The sequence below is a fragment of the Tympanuchus pallidicinctus genome, unplaced genomic scaffold (assembly GCF_026119805.1).
Source record: "Tympanuchus pallidicinctus isolate F22 unplaced genomic scaffold, pur_lepc_1.0 scaffold5, whole genome shotgun sequence".
NCBI lineage: Eukaryota > Metazoa > Chordata > Aves > Galliformes > Phasianidae > Tympanuchus > Tympanuchus pallidicinctus.
The window spans coordinates 42191812-42206944 of NW_026294769.1; the positions used below are offsets into that span (position 1 = coordinate 42191812).

General features: G+C 38.8%; 1 protein-coding gene across 4 annotated transcripts in view; it reads right to left on the minus strand.

The window, feature by feature from the left end:
- LOC128090793 (cytochrome P450 7B1) overlaps window positions 1-15133 on the minus strand; it is a 121124-nt gene that overhangs the window by 17899 nt on the left and 88092 nt on the right. For 2 of the 4 annotated variants that reach the window (XM_052703399.1, XM_052703400.1), the window contains exon 2: window positions 2650-2786. In XM_052703399.1, coding sequence (XP_052559359.1) covers window positions 2650-2786 — 137 coding nt within the window. Of the gene's footprint in view, window positions 1-2649; window positions 2787-3889; window positions 3909-9558; window positions 9600-15133 lie in introns of those variants that run through there. The other 2 variants (XM_052703401.1, XM_052703402.1) reach the window with 2 other exon arrangements.

Here is a 15133-nt window from a genome sequence, read left to right on the forward strand (position 1 = left end):
ATAAGAATGACTTATTAGCAGAATTAAAAAAGGCCATGTGTGCTCAGCAAAAGCACCGGAAGACAGATTACTTTATTAAGATTTGAGTCAGACAATCTCATAGATGGCGTTGCAATGCCCACTGTCATTTCTAATAACGTACCAGGAAAAGGAGACAAAGTTTAGAGCGGGAAACTGTGACAAAACTGCTTCAAGATCGTTAAGTTCTTACCTAGCTGCCTGCCTACGCTGCTGATCCTTAGCAAGCAGAAAGGCTGAGCCAGGAAGTACTACCATCTAAAAACAACAGACTCGGGAGCTTTCTCTCTCATCCCTTCCTTCTTCTTTTCTTTTCTTTTCTCTTCCTCTCTTTCTCTTTTCTGAAGACTATCGCTTTTACGTAATCGTCTTCTTATTAGGAAGATTCTGCTGAACTGCTGACAATGATGTACAGTAGTGCTTCGCCGGTATGACGTTTGGGGAAAACGATTCTGCTGCACCACCACACAAAACCAATTAGAGAACTATTTTCTGCGACAGGTCAGGAATTTACATTGTTTCTCATAGAAAGATGTGCTTTTTAATTTCTTTATTAAGATGACATCCATGTCCCTTGCGACTTTTAGGTATGACAATCATTTGCTCATCACATGGGAAAGTACAATCAGCGAAATCGCATTACCGGTACGGGGCAATGCCAGAAACTCCAAGCATCGTTCCACATTTTCCAAATGAACTACTTTGAGAGCCAATAATTAGAACAATACATATTGATAGGATTTGTTGACAGGACCTGTAGTCCCTCACCAGGGGGGGAAAACAATGATAGTACATACACAGCCGGCTGCGTTATGTTTGCTGAGCATACAAACATCATCTTAGTCAAATCAAAGAGATGCACAGAAAGCCTGTACATCTCAACATCAAGACAGGATACGAGCTACTAACTAGCTTCGTCTTCCCTTCTGAGTTGTGGCTGACAGGCTGTTTCTGCTTAGTGAAGTCCTGATGGTCAGTATTTTTAGACTGGAAAAGAGAGAAGTCAAGATAGCATCTCTGATACAACCAATTCACAGAATCAAAGACTTCTCTGCGTAGGGTTGAAATGACATCCATAACTCACTCTGTTTGCTTTAACCTGCATCAACGAAGGTTTCCTCAGAATACTTAAACAGAGGGAGATTAGTAGAAAAGGAATTCCGTTTATTGTGCCAACAGAAATTAGTTAAACTACATTATGTTCACAAATTGCTGAAAGACACAAATCTCTAAATACAGTCTTAAACAAAACAATAAAAATAAAAAAAAAATTAATTAAACACATTACGGATTCTCAAGCGTGACTGCATTTCCTTTTCTGAATGCACTGAGTCTTTCAATAATTATTAATTTTGACTCATAAGAAGCCATTACTGTGTGTAGTATGAATGTATATCAACAATAAAAAAGAGAATATTTCACAAAAAAGTTAGTCTTTTAGATGAACTCATTTTCAAGATACAGAAATATCTAAACATACCAGTTTCCAAAGGAAAAAAAACAACACAAATGAATAAGAAAGCACGATTAACAGCAGTAAGAATGCCCTTCTAAAAGACAAAGAACAAAATAAGAGGGAGTAAAAATTTATTAATTAAACATACTGCATGCAAATTACTTGATTTTTGAAGGAAAAAAATTGTATTGCAAAATAATTAAATGGAAAACTAAAAATAATGTCACCGTCAAAAAAATTACAAAGCAAACTTTGTACTTTCATTTTTCTTTGAAACTCTTTAAAAATGCAAGGATAGCTAAAAGTGGGGTAGAGGACTCTGAAATAATAATTGATGCAACTATAAAACTGATAATTTGAACAAGGATCTCAGCTTTCAGGAGGGGCAAAAGCTCCATTCTACTGACCCTGTCAGGTAAGAGTTTATCTTTTCCTGAACAAAGGAAACAAGTTGATTTTAAGTTGATTTTAGTAAAAAGTGTGTATGTGTATACACACAGGTATATAACTAAATTTATATATTTAGTTTTCATTCAAAAATCCAGTTTCCTTCTGTGCTTTCCTTATGCTTTTAAGCATCTACGTGAAATCACTCAAACGTTTGTATTCAAGCTAGTGTAGTAAAACAGCTATAAATACAGAAAGCAGCAAGGTTGTATCATACTTTATTATATTGTTATTTTCCGCAAGCACGATCAGAGTAAGAGACTGGCAATGGGAAGTTTCTGTGTTCTAGTCCTGATTGTATCACTGAGTCAATGTGTCATTCATTCCCTTGTGTTCCTGTCAACCAGTTGTAGAATGTGTGAGAACATATCCTGCACTTTTTTTCTAAAGTGTTTTCTAAATTTAATCTGATATTTTTTCTGTGCAGTGTCAAGATGATGTTAGTTCTGCCTTCCTTAGGAAAAAAGCAATACACATTTAGATGTGTTCCTACATTACACTACAAATTCTGTTGATATGCATGTATACCTACAGCTACATACAAATACACATACTCAAAATTAAATCCTGTGGATACTTATGACATTATAATACATTTGAATTTAACATATTGTGTCCTGTGCTACAGAATAATGTTTTTAGTTACGTAAGATTCTAAACTAAGCATCTGAATTGCTGTTTAATATCACTGATGGAAAATCCAAGAGAATTACTAAAACATTTCTCACCAGCAATATGTACAGTGAAAATATCTCCAAGTTTCTTTTGCTGATCCAGTAAGAATTTGAAAGCATCTTTTCTAAAAAGCAGAGCCTTCCCCAGGTAAGGAATCCAGCCATTTATTAGTGGGGGCTCTCCAGTCTTCCTGTTGAAAAACATAAAAAAAAAAAAATTATCAGGAGTGAGCTTTGGCGACAGGGCAACTCATCTTTATATCTATTTATGTATCACAGTCAGACCTAACATCTACTCAATGTATAATATTTTGTACAGAAAGTTCTTCAGATACGACGGCAGGTTAAGTCTAATCACACCTCTGAGCACAAAAGGCTCTGTGCGGTGATTATGAAAAATAAGAGGGAGAAATTGAGACACGTTTAACTACAGGTTTTCCAGTTATTACCACAAAGTTATGAACACAGAAAAATTACATATTGACGAAAATCTCAGCGAGAGGAGTCCTCTCATTTTCAATATTTTGCATGTCAAAGAGAGGCGTATCAGAAGGCATTTATGACAGATTTAGGTAAATAGGACGCTGACGTAACACACAAAACAAATAGCTTTACAGATAAGGTTTTAAGAATTCCTGTTTACCAGCATACAAAACAGCTACCGTTCTAACTATGTATCTTTAATATATAGAATAATAATAGAGGCTGAACATTCACCGTAATAAATCACAGTCTCTGCATATTTATAGTCTGCTAAGCTAGAAACCTGCAGAACATTTTAAGATGAAATTCTAGATAACTGTATTTGTGACCCAGCCTGAACAAGCAGTCACGCTGTGTTGGTTATGTTTGCAGAACAGCTTAAAATACCTTTCAAGACTCTTTTAAGTTACATTTTCCCTTGCAAAGGAAAAGAGGTTAACGCTGTCCTAATCCTAACTGCAAGTAGATGCCTTTCCTCCGTGCCGGTTTTTACTTGCTTCAATCTGATTTACAACAAAGAAACATAAAGCATGCTTGCTCTGGAAAGGATTTAAACAAATATTCACGAACAACTCTGTTGCTACATCCCATCTGTGAAGGTGACTTATACTACATGCAGAACAACTCATTCTGATTAAACAAGATATTTACTAGCTCGGATCTAATCAAAGATCAAGGGATCACAAGCTTTACTACTATCATACACAGCATGGATTTTTGTGTAGCTGGATTAACCCTATCATAGTCACATTCTCCCGCGAACTGCTCATACAGAAATAAAACAAAACATAAACTGATATGTTGAACTTACATTTTCTATTTTTCTCATTAAAACTTTCCAAGGAGTAAATTACAAGCCCGTGATTTGCACTCGTACTGCAAAAAGTTGTTACAAATTCAGTTAAAAATGAACAGATGCAGCCAAACCACACTGCACGCCTTGAGCTCCTTCTGTTTCACTGGCTACTAATTACAGATGTTGGTTTTCCAGAAAATCATTTTGCAAACATTCTTGTAGCAACCAGAAAAATTTACATCCCGCACATTTGCACTGCTGGTTTTTTTTTTTTCATTTATTTGTTTCTTGGAGTTCTGAGGGTTGGGGCTTTGTTGTTTGTTTTGTGATGGTTTCTTTATTGTAGGAAAGGTGCACCCTTTCTCTTTCGTGTCTTGCATAAGCCAACATGCTATGCATCCTCTCACAGGCACATAACTCCATGATTTACTGCACTGGGGCAGCAAACTTTGTATTGCTTAATTCTGCGCTCAGTGTAGACAAGACAAGAACTAATCTGAGATTACATGAGAGGGATCACCAGCCCTGGAAGTGTAGCAGCCCACTCGATATCCTTAATTATCCCCTCAAAGCCTGTAACAAATCTGGATGATTTACCAATTTTTCCCCCTGACTATGCAGTCCCACCTGCGGTCTGCTTTCCTTTCCTGGGTGACACCCCGTTCGTAGCCCTGTGACAGATATTTAGATAGGCTTTTTGTCATATTCTAATTTAACGCATCTCATTTCCCGCTCCACGTTCTGTCAGTCGGTCAAAAGCTGTATTCTTCACCAGCTTTCCGCCGGGTAAAGAGGACGCAGCTCAGAGATCCAGGGGGAAATTATCTTAATGCTCCCAAGTCCGCGGGATCACATCAGGGAGACATTTTGCCATCGCCAAGACGTGAGGGTCATCGTTCGCTTCAGCCGCGTTCAGCTCAGCAGCGATGAGCTTAGCGCCGTTAAACACCGCGGCTGGGCGCCGTGTGCTTCACAGGGAAATGCAGCACCTCTTTAACTTACGACCCACAGCAGGCTGCTCACAGAAATGTGTCTTCATTCCCATCTTCGCTGCTCTCTGGGAGACGGAGGTCATCTTAATGACTTATAGTGCGCCAAGACACAGCACGGTGCAGGTTTTCCTGCTCCCCTAGACATGCTTCACTGCACACACATTTAGGCAGTGCTGCTCACCTTACCTGAGCTGCCTGAAACCTGTGCTCAAAACTCTGTACAGGCTTTAGGGTGCTGCACTGCTTTCACAGCAATTGGTCTGGATCACCAGCAAAGTCTACGCAAACTTCTCCCCATCAATTAAATTTGCTCACATACTTTAACTTAGAGCTCACGCTTCACAGCCTTTATGAAATGTGGTAGTTAGACCAACAAATGTTGAAAAATGTTAAAAAAAAGTTACCACTTTCTCATGGCCTATTTTTTTTTGTATCAAACGTAATATATATATGAATTAAAAAAGAAAAAAAAAAGAAACATGAAGTGTTTTGATGGCAATTTTAGATTGCAGCTTTTTAAATTCAAGTACTGAGAACTTACGACCTGACAGTCCTATGCATGACGGACTCACATCTAGTTTAACCACTTATATCTTAATTCGCCTTACACACTTAGTATCTCATAATATTTATTCCATGTTCCATTTAGGTTTTTTTTGGTTTTTTTTCCCTGCATATTGGCTTATTTTTGCACACATACAAAATATTTGTATGTATATTTATTCTTTCATGAGAAGTCCATTTGAAGCCTGTAAAACTTAATGGTCAGATTTCTCACATATGACTGAATTTTACAAATAAAGCATCAGCAACACACTCACTGTAAAATCTAGAAGTAGGAAAATCACCTAACAAGTGGAGGGAAACCAGCACAGCTGTATCATCCACCATTGCTAAATGGATGACTCCAAATGGCATTCTGCAAGAAATAATCCGGCTACAAATATGGTGTGTACATAAACTGAACAGACAGATATCTGCAATTTATCTCTGCTTTTATTTGAAAAGATATTTCCTTGTTAGCAAATAATAAAGTTGCAATTCTACTCAATCAAAGAAGTGAAGTTTTGGAGTTTGTTTACAGTTTCCTTAAGAGATACATTTGAGTTCACTTAAAAAAATTAACTCACTAATTCAGGTATGATTATTTAGTTAAGAAGCTGAAGCAGCACAAGCAATGTGAATGTTGTGCCTATTCTGCAGTGCTTAAATAAAAAAGAAGAAAAATGGGCTGCAACATTAATTATGTGAAAAATGAATGAAAATATTTGTTTTTTATGCCAAAGTTCTCTAAATATTATTTTCCACTAGCAAAAGTGAATTATTTGGGAAATCCAAATAAGGTCATTATTTCTGAAGCTCTCCGACTATTAACGTATTTTTTTCTATAATTCTTCAAGAAAAAATATAAAGATTCACAAGAAAACAGACCTTGCCAACATTTATCTCTAGTAGAAATGCTATTGCTTATAGAAGTATTCAGGTCTATTCTTTTGCTGGTTACATCACTGTAACTCCTGTGCAGTGCAGGGCATTGGATCAGTGTAAACGAGAGAAGAATCTTTCACTCATTATTTGTATTTCAAAGGAGCAGATGCCTTCCAAATTATGCAAAACTCCACAGAGCATCTAGTACTACAGCAGATGAACAGGTTAATTTTTCTCTTTGCACATAATAAATCATAAGTGCTTTAACACCCATAGTCGCATTTCATGAACATGAACCTTCTGTTTAATAATGTCTGTTTACAACTAGAATCAGACATACAGTAATCTCTTGCCTGGGATAAACATTAATCCAGATCTGTCTAGAAAAATTATACAATTCATTACCATAAGTAATCTCTATTGTGCCCTGTGCTTAACCTTCATCTTTTTTCCTGTCCTATAATCTTGCAAATCCACTGGTGGTGTATGATTGGCATCTGGTGTGAGCGCAGCCAACGCTGCACAAAGAACAACCGAAAAAGCCATAGATGGCAATGTCACTCAGTGGGGAACTGCTGCTTCACTGCAACTTTCACCAGCGGGTGAAAGAATCCTCAAGCTAGGGAGAAAAAGGGCCCAGAAAAGACTGGAGATTATCATTTGCCACAGAGGGGCCACTTTCACTTTCTAAATTATTACCATCCACAAAAATAAAAGGTGTTGGTTTGATATCCCTGTATCACTTTTGGTCCAACTGCCACATTCTGTGTAAATACTGGAACAGACCATGCTGAGGGACCTCAAGGAATGGAAATGTATGGGTGCAGGAGTAGAACAAAAGCTATTATGAACATGTCAGAGCAGTCTGAGATTATTCACAGGCTCGATCACAATATTTAAGCAACAAGACATGACAGACAGTGTCTTTCCAGGGGCTTATGAGCACTCTAACAGTGAGGAAAAGAATGAGGCCAAAGGCTTCAACCCCAACAAAGGTAATCCCCAGAAATGTGGTGTCTGGAGTGTCTTGTTGTATTATAAAAAAGAGACATGGGAAACTTAGGACAGGAGAAAACCAGCAAGTCTATCTTTCTTTCTTTCCTTCATTCTTTCTTTCTTCTTTTTTTTTTTTTTTTACATTTGGCAGTTAGTTTCTCCCAAACCTCTTCACAGCATTAGGTGTTCTGCATCTATGAGAGGACAAACCAACCCCCCTCCCCCACATTTTCTTTCAAACATTTGATCACAATAAAAATTTTTGACACATACAAAACTACATACGCCTTAATTAGCTCATCAAAATTATTTGCCTCAGTGATACCCTGGAATTCTAAATTTTCTAGACTGAATACATGTAATATTAAAAAGTACTTCCTGCAGAATTAGATGGACACGAACTTTGGTAATATAGTTTTTCACCTTTGAATTCCTTGACTGAGCACTCCTACAGAGGTAAGGATCAGCTGTTGCTCCTACCTGATCAATATTTGCAAGTTTGTGTAAGCAAATGGATGCACTGGGCTGTAGCTTGGCAGGGTGACACAGGATAGACTCATTGAAGAAGATGTCTCCTCACACATGGAAATGAAAAGCACACTGCCCACTGCCTGTACCTTCGTCTAGGTGAAGTGCAGATAACCTCCTGTCTTCTGGGAGGATAAAGATCACTCCTAATGAAGTGGAAAAGAGCCCAAGAGGGGATGAATCTCTTGCTGTCCCCTGTTACGGCTAACCCAGGACAGAGCCCTCTGCAGTGCTCATTGCTTGATGTGCTGTGACAGCATGCCAACGAGGGGAGAACATAGGATGATTTTGCAATGTTATTCATATAATTTCAGCTTAAAAAATGTCAAAAAACAATGGCTACACCTGGAAAATGCACCTGTGAGCACATCAAAGAAAAATTTTGTCTGCTTTTCCAAAAAAAGCGTGCTGATGAAAACCAAGCAGTGAATATTCCTTGTGTCTTTTTTTTTTTTCTCCACGCAGAAAAATGCAATCTTTTTACTGACAGATTTTTTTTGGCAAAAAGTTCTGTTGTTTTTTTTTTTAACTAAAATACTCCTCTTCTGTAAAAGCATGCAAGCTTTTTGTTTGTAATCTAACTTCCACTGCAATCAGTTCTTCACAGGAATCTCTTTTTTTTTTTCCCTCTTCTCATTTGGATCATCCCTAAAAATCCCCCAAACACCTGTACTTAGCAACATATTCAGTAGCTCTGAAATACTGCTACCTAGGAAGTTTTTTATTTTGCTTGGTTTTTTTTTTTAGGCTACATTATCTTAGCGGCTATAGGTTCACATTACACATATCACCTCATCAAAGTTCTGTGTTGAAGAATACATCCACAAATTCAACCACTACTTACAGTGACTGGTTGGAGCGTTGCCTAAAAACCCCAAAGGTGGGAAATCATCATTTTGAGGAACAGTTTAAAAATGGAAACCTACTGGAAAAGCCCTTTTGGCTCAGTCTTGTCAGAGGTTGAAAATTCCAAGAAGGGTTCTACACAAAATGTAATGTGAAGTTTCGTAGCAGCCAGAATTGGAGTAATGGAAAATACTCAGTTAATGCAAAAATTGTTCAGCAGTAATAGAATTTAATACTGATTCAGTGCTTGTGGCCTTGCCTCTGAAATTCTACACTGTCTTTGCTTTGGGTGAAGTCAGTAAGAGCAGCCATGACTGCTCAGCACATTCCCCAATCAAGCCCACAGTTATTATATCTTGATATTTGAAATCACTTGTCCCGTCCAGATCTTTTTCCATCTTAGTTCAGCTTTAACCAAATTAAAACAGTTCAAGTTAGGAAGGGATCCAGAGCAGATCTTACTCCATGCCTTGTATTCCAGATAGGCTACTGCATACCAACATCCTTGCTCATATTCACCCATGCTGCTCTTGCAGATATTCAGTAACAGAATTTCCAGTCTTCCCAAGCAATCTGTCCTTATCATCAGAAAATTTCCCCTCACGTCTACCCTTTATATTCATGTTGCACTTCAAGTCCTCTACTTCTGATTTTGTCTAAAGAGGATAAGAGAAAAAATAACCACCTTCACCCCTTTCAACAGGAGCACTTTATATATTCAAAGGTACTTATAATGTTCTCCTTTAGTTTTCCTTAGGTTAAGCAACTCCAGTTTCTTACAGAATTTCCTCACAACTGTTTTCTGCATCCCTATGTTCTCACACTTCTCCCGTCTTGATTTTGCCCACCCCTTTGGAAGCACCATGCCTGCACCGAGCACTGCACAGCGATTACCTCAAGCATCTTGCGGGCATCTGCATCCCAGCACAACCTCAGCTTTCCATGCAATATCTCTATGGTGTTGAAAAAAACCCAGGTTAGGAATCATTACAGCCTTCAGCCCTTTCCCAGAGAAAAGATCCTGGTCCTATCCAGATGCTGCTGATTAGTCCTCTATTTTTTCAGTTTGCCATTTGGAACGCTAATCCCTCCTTTGCAGGCTTGCAGCCCCTCCTCTTAATATTATCCACAAACACAAATGCTTTTTTTCCCCTGCATTCATGTAAGAGGGAATGGATCAGAATACAAATTTACCAATACTTCCTTTTAGCACTATCAGGAACATATTTACACTGCACATTGATTGACTTCACCCAAGAGAACCCAACAACTCTCGTCTGATATCTATCTCTTCCATAATCCATTTCTGTACTTTAATATATTGCCTTACTGCAACACATGTTAAAACTGTACACAGTAAGTAGCTCAAAGTAGGAAATCATATTAACCGTCTGGCCTAGAAATGACAAGTGAAGTGTGGATAAGAATGTCAGCACTCCACACAGAAATATATTCAAAGATGCAGAAATCATTCCTTACGTAATAAAGAGCAAACAAATAAATTCAGGCAATTTCAGAAACAGTGGTGGGACTTCATCACATTAAAAAAGCCATGTTAACAAGGGAAAGGAGGAGAATATTGCATAACGACACTGCATCTTCTATGTGCAATTAACTGTACTTTTCCTTGAGTACAAAGTATGGAATTTCAGAAGAGAAAAAATGGTAAAAATCAATTATAATTTTTCCCCTGAAACATTATGAATGCTAGATAACAAAGGATGTTCATTTAAACAAAACAGGTATTGAAAATAGGCTTCATTTCATGTGAGTGAGCTGTCCAGAAGTCTTGCATCTTGGTTAAGCTGGATATCTTGAAGTTCTCTACTATCAGTAGATAGAAAATGTGCGGAAGGTTTTTTTGGAAGTAGTGGCCTTTATTAGAAACATGCATAGAATCATATCAAAGAATAATATAATGGCCTGGGTTGAAAAGGACCACAGTGATCATCTAGTTTCAACCCCCCTGCTACATGCAGGGTAGCCAACCACCAGACCAGGCTTCCCAGAGCCACATCCAGCCTGGCCTTGAATGCTTCCAGGGATGGGGAATCCAGAACCTCTCCCCAAGAGGGGGACAACCACCTCCCTCTTCCTTCTGGCCACCCCTTATTAAATGCAGCCCAGGATACAGTTGGCCTTCTGGGCTGCAAGCGCACACTGCTGGCTCATGTCCACCTTCTCGAGCAGCTCACCTAGGTGGCAGCTGATGAATCCTCTACCACTCCCAAACTCTTTCATGAGTGCTCCCACGCTTGGTTTTTCACTCCATTCGTACCTTCCATTCTACACACTTGTCCAGGTCAGTTTTCCTGGTCTACTAATTTACCATCTTTTTCCTCCTCCTCATGATCCCTCTGTACCCTCCCAGCCTTGCTGCCCATCCTTCTCCAGGTTCCTCAGTGGATTTGCCCATGCTGTTGAGCCCTTTGCCCTGCAACCGCTACCTTGCTTCTCATACCAAGCTGCTATTCAGGTCTGGGGAGCCTCCTGCAATACACTTCTAGTCCTACTATTGTCCATCTGGCTTCCCTTGCAGCTCATCTTCAATTAAATCTCTTCTTGAATCCTGCACATCATCATAGCTACTGCAGAGCACATCCATAACGCACACAGAGTCCATCCACTGTGGCCTCCTATCTGCCTACATCCATCTGTTGCCTCTTTGCCTGACACAGGAACAGCCTTCCTATAGCGTACGCCTGCACCCTATCTCATATAACTGATCTTCACTTGGGAGATGGACCAGTGTCAATGAAATACTCCCTCTGTCCATTCCCCATACAGGGAGCATCTGCCATTTTCAACAAGCAATTGTGATTCATTAAAATGCATGTGTGTGTGTTGTGTACGTTTTTGTACACAAACGATGTATATATAAGCAAACTTATTTCTATACTTACATGCAAAGTTATGCACCCAGAGAGTATTTTCACTGTAGGAAAAATTGAGTATAGATAACATTTTTTTTTAAAACAGTAAGAGAAACAATTAGTTTTATTGTAATAAACTTCTGATGTTACAATCATGGTCGTCCTTCTGAGCTGAGTTGCCTCCAAAGGAATCCTGCAGAATGCTCTTTTCCCACTTGCTCTGCCTACCATGCACATGATGTGCAAATACCAGCGGCCCACTCCTTATTTGTCAGGGTAATTAAGTAGGAAAACAGGGCCACATTCTCTGGCTTGAAATCTGCCTATGTATAGCTCTGTATGAATTGGGGGGGGAAAAAAAAAAGCATTTAATGTTTAAAGAAGATGGAAAGCAGGTAGGAAGATTTTTACTAACAATTTAATGACTTCCACAGTTATGACCATGTGGTCCCCACTGGGTGCCTAGTAGCATAGGGAGGCCTAAAAGTAATTGCCCTCTTCTCCCTGGCAGTTTTGGATGTCTAACATTCTGTGAATCGTAGTACAGAATTAACTGTCAGAACATACACATTTTGCTCATAGGTGTATTGAAAGATTCCAAAGAATAATCTGAAGAGCTGAACAAATACAAAAATCTCCCAGATACCCTACCTAGTCCACCTATTTGCAAACACGGTTGAGATGGTGCACTGAGAGAAGGAGACAAATCTTGCCACTAATGCATACACTGCAGGAAAACAACAGCTGAATGCAATACTGAATGGTTCAAAAACCTTAATGCTTTTCAGATGAACATTTTATCAGAAGGTCATGTTTTCTTTACTGTTAAAGAATTACACATGCTTACATTCCAGAGCCTTGTTTTTTCTCTTTCCCTTCTACCTTCTCAAATCTATTGCACTTTAGGATAAACAGACATGAAATTTAACTCTCCACTATAAATTTCTTCTCTCCTGCTTTACCTCCCTATGCTACCAGCCTAGATTAATATCTGTTTCTCCATCCAAATTGATGCTGCATTTGAAATCCTAGCTATCTTTCTTCTGTCATCTTTGCTTCCATGCACTCTCCAGATTCAGTTTTTATTTTTCTCAGCACAGAATATAGGAAATTCAGAAGAAAGCAACTTGCAATCTGTGTTCTTCTTCTGCTCCTCACCAACTGTAACATCTCCTTTTCTTCTCTATCCATAGATGTGCTTCTATGTTCTTCCCTCAAATCTCTCCTCTTCTTCCAAAAATTGCCTATTTTGTTCCTCATTTCCATTGAATCCTTCCCCTCCAACTTTTCCTTCCCCAAATTCCACTCTAGCTCCGCACCAGCATACAAGACCAGTTTGGTCCTTCCCAAGATAGATTTTTATCATAGTCTGATAAATCCCCTCCATGTCTTAACAAGCTTTCACAATTAGGGGCAACACACTTGATTTGCAAATGATGTTCCTTGGGCTGGGCAGTGATCCCTTTCACAAGGCTGTATGTATGAGAAGCACTCTTCTATTACTTGAGCTGCACACTCTGTAACAGCGACATCAGCCACCATTTGGTCTGACTGGATATAAAGTACAGCCTTTTACTAAACAGTCATGGGTACTACTAACCTGAAACCAGATCTCTCATTGTGAGGAAGATTCTAAAATACCCTAAAATATTTTTATTTCGAATTATTAAAAACAAAAATAAAAAAGACCCTTCAATATATTTCCCACCAAACAGCTGTTCCTCAGTTTTATTTAGCAAATACCAGAACGGAGGCAGCTGCAGCCCCCTCGGTGTGCTCACAGAGCTCCCCGCTCCAGCAGGACCAGTGAAGGGGTGGTGGTGCCCCTCTGTTCCTGGTGGAGTTTTGTGGGGCTGCCTGCAGACACCCTGCAAGCTGGGAAATGGGCTGGGCTGCTCACAGACAGCCCCTCTGGTCTCCCCATGGGGTGCCCTCATCTGCTTTTCCCTCTCCTGAGCCTAAAACTCTGCTGAGCCTGTAACAGATTTAATATGTATTAATTTAAGAGCTTTGGTGCACTGCTTGAAAACAATGGTTTGATGCTTGGGAAATATGCTCCTTTAATTGGTCTGCACCCACCCTTTTAAAGCATTTATCTAAACTCTATTGTGCTCAAGGGCACAAGGGTTAAACCTCAAAGAAGTTCTTGGCTTTGTACTTGTTAGCATACGGTATCCGTGTCAATTTTAGGTAACCTAACTAACTCCAATTCTAGGTAAATTGGAAATACATTTTCATTCTGCATTCACGGAAAGCTAAAATATTAATTGGAGATTGTAAGATGGAACAATAACAGGAACACTGCGGGTCTGAACATGTTTTAAATCCCTCTGCTGTGAAAGAGAGAGTAGAAAATACAAATACGATCCTCAAGATTTTAAAATTATACTGAGAAAATGTCAACTTGGGAACTTAACAGAGGAATAAAAATGGCAAAAAAAAAAAAAAAAAATTGTTTCGCTGCATGAAATAATACTTGGGTTACAACAGGATCATCTTTCTGAGGAGTCCAAGACTTCACTGCCCTAGATTAACTGGAAAGTACATATATATATATATATATCTGTATATTTTTTTTTAAATTAAAAACCCAAACAAGTATCATTCAATTCCATCATTTCCTTCTCTAGTTCAAAAAGTATAGGATAGATCTCAATTTCATTCATATTTAGATTTGAAATTTGATAGATCTAGTTTTGCATGGCCCTGTTCAGTCATGTATACTTCAACAGGCAGAATCCAAACACCACATCCAAAAGGCACTTCTGCAGATTGTGACTTCCTATCCCCTGTTTCTCTTAGACTGCTTAACATGGAAATGATTTAAAATGTCACTACCACCGCCCTTCAACAGTGTAAAATTTCCAACTGAAACCTATTTTCTAATTCAAATTTTGTGACTTCAATCAGCTTCTGATTAATACACCTCCTGCCTCTAAGCTGCCTGGCATACACAGCAGGAAACAGCAATTTACTCTTCCCATCAAGTAAAACACTGAATTTGAAAATTAGTAGTTTAGTTTAAGAAACATTCAATATTTTATAAACAGCTATTTCAAGTGAGCACTATCACACCTGTTTTGAAGCCCCACCTTATTAAATTGCCGAATGCCAAACAGTTGATGTGGCAGCCTATACCCAGAACACAACGTGCTTTAAAATGGCAAAGCTTCATGAATCTCACAAGTTTAGAACATATCTACTGGGGAGATAAGTGTTACACATTCTAGTGCAAAGCCAATGGATGCAGGCAAAGAAAAATTCCGGACACCTCATCTATCCTTACATGAAAATGGATGCAAAGGTGTGAGTTCAGTCAGGTTGCTCATCCATTCACCCTTCTCCTTGCTGAACCACCCCCAAGACTGGCTGTGGGGCCACTCATCAAGTATAGAAAACCATGAGCGTGAGCAATTTTTTAGCGTACACTCAAGGAATTTCTCTCATATGGTCCTTCTCATTGTCCTAATATTTGAAACTCACCAAAATTCAACAATTTTTATTTACTTAAACTGAAAGCTGTTATGTCTGTTGAGTACAACTTTCACAAAAGGATGGATATGAACAGTATTGTGAACTGATGGAGAATCAGTTCC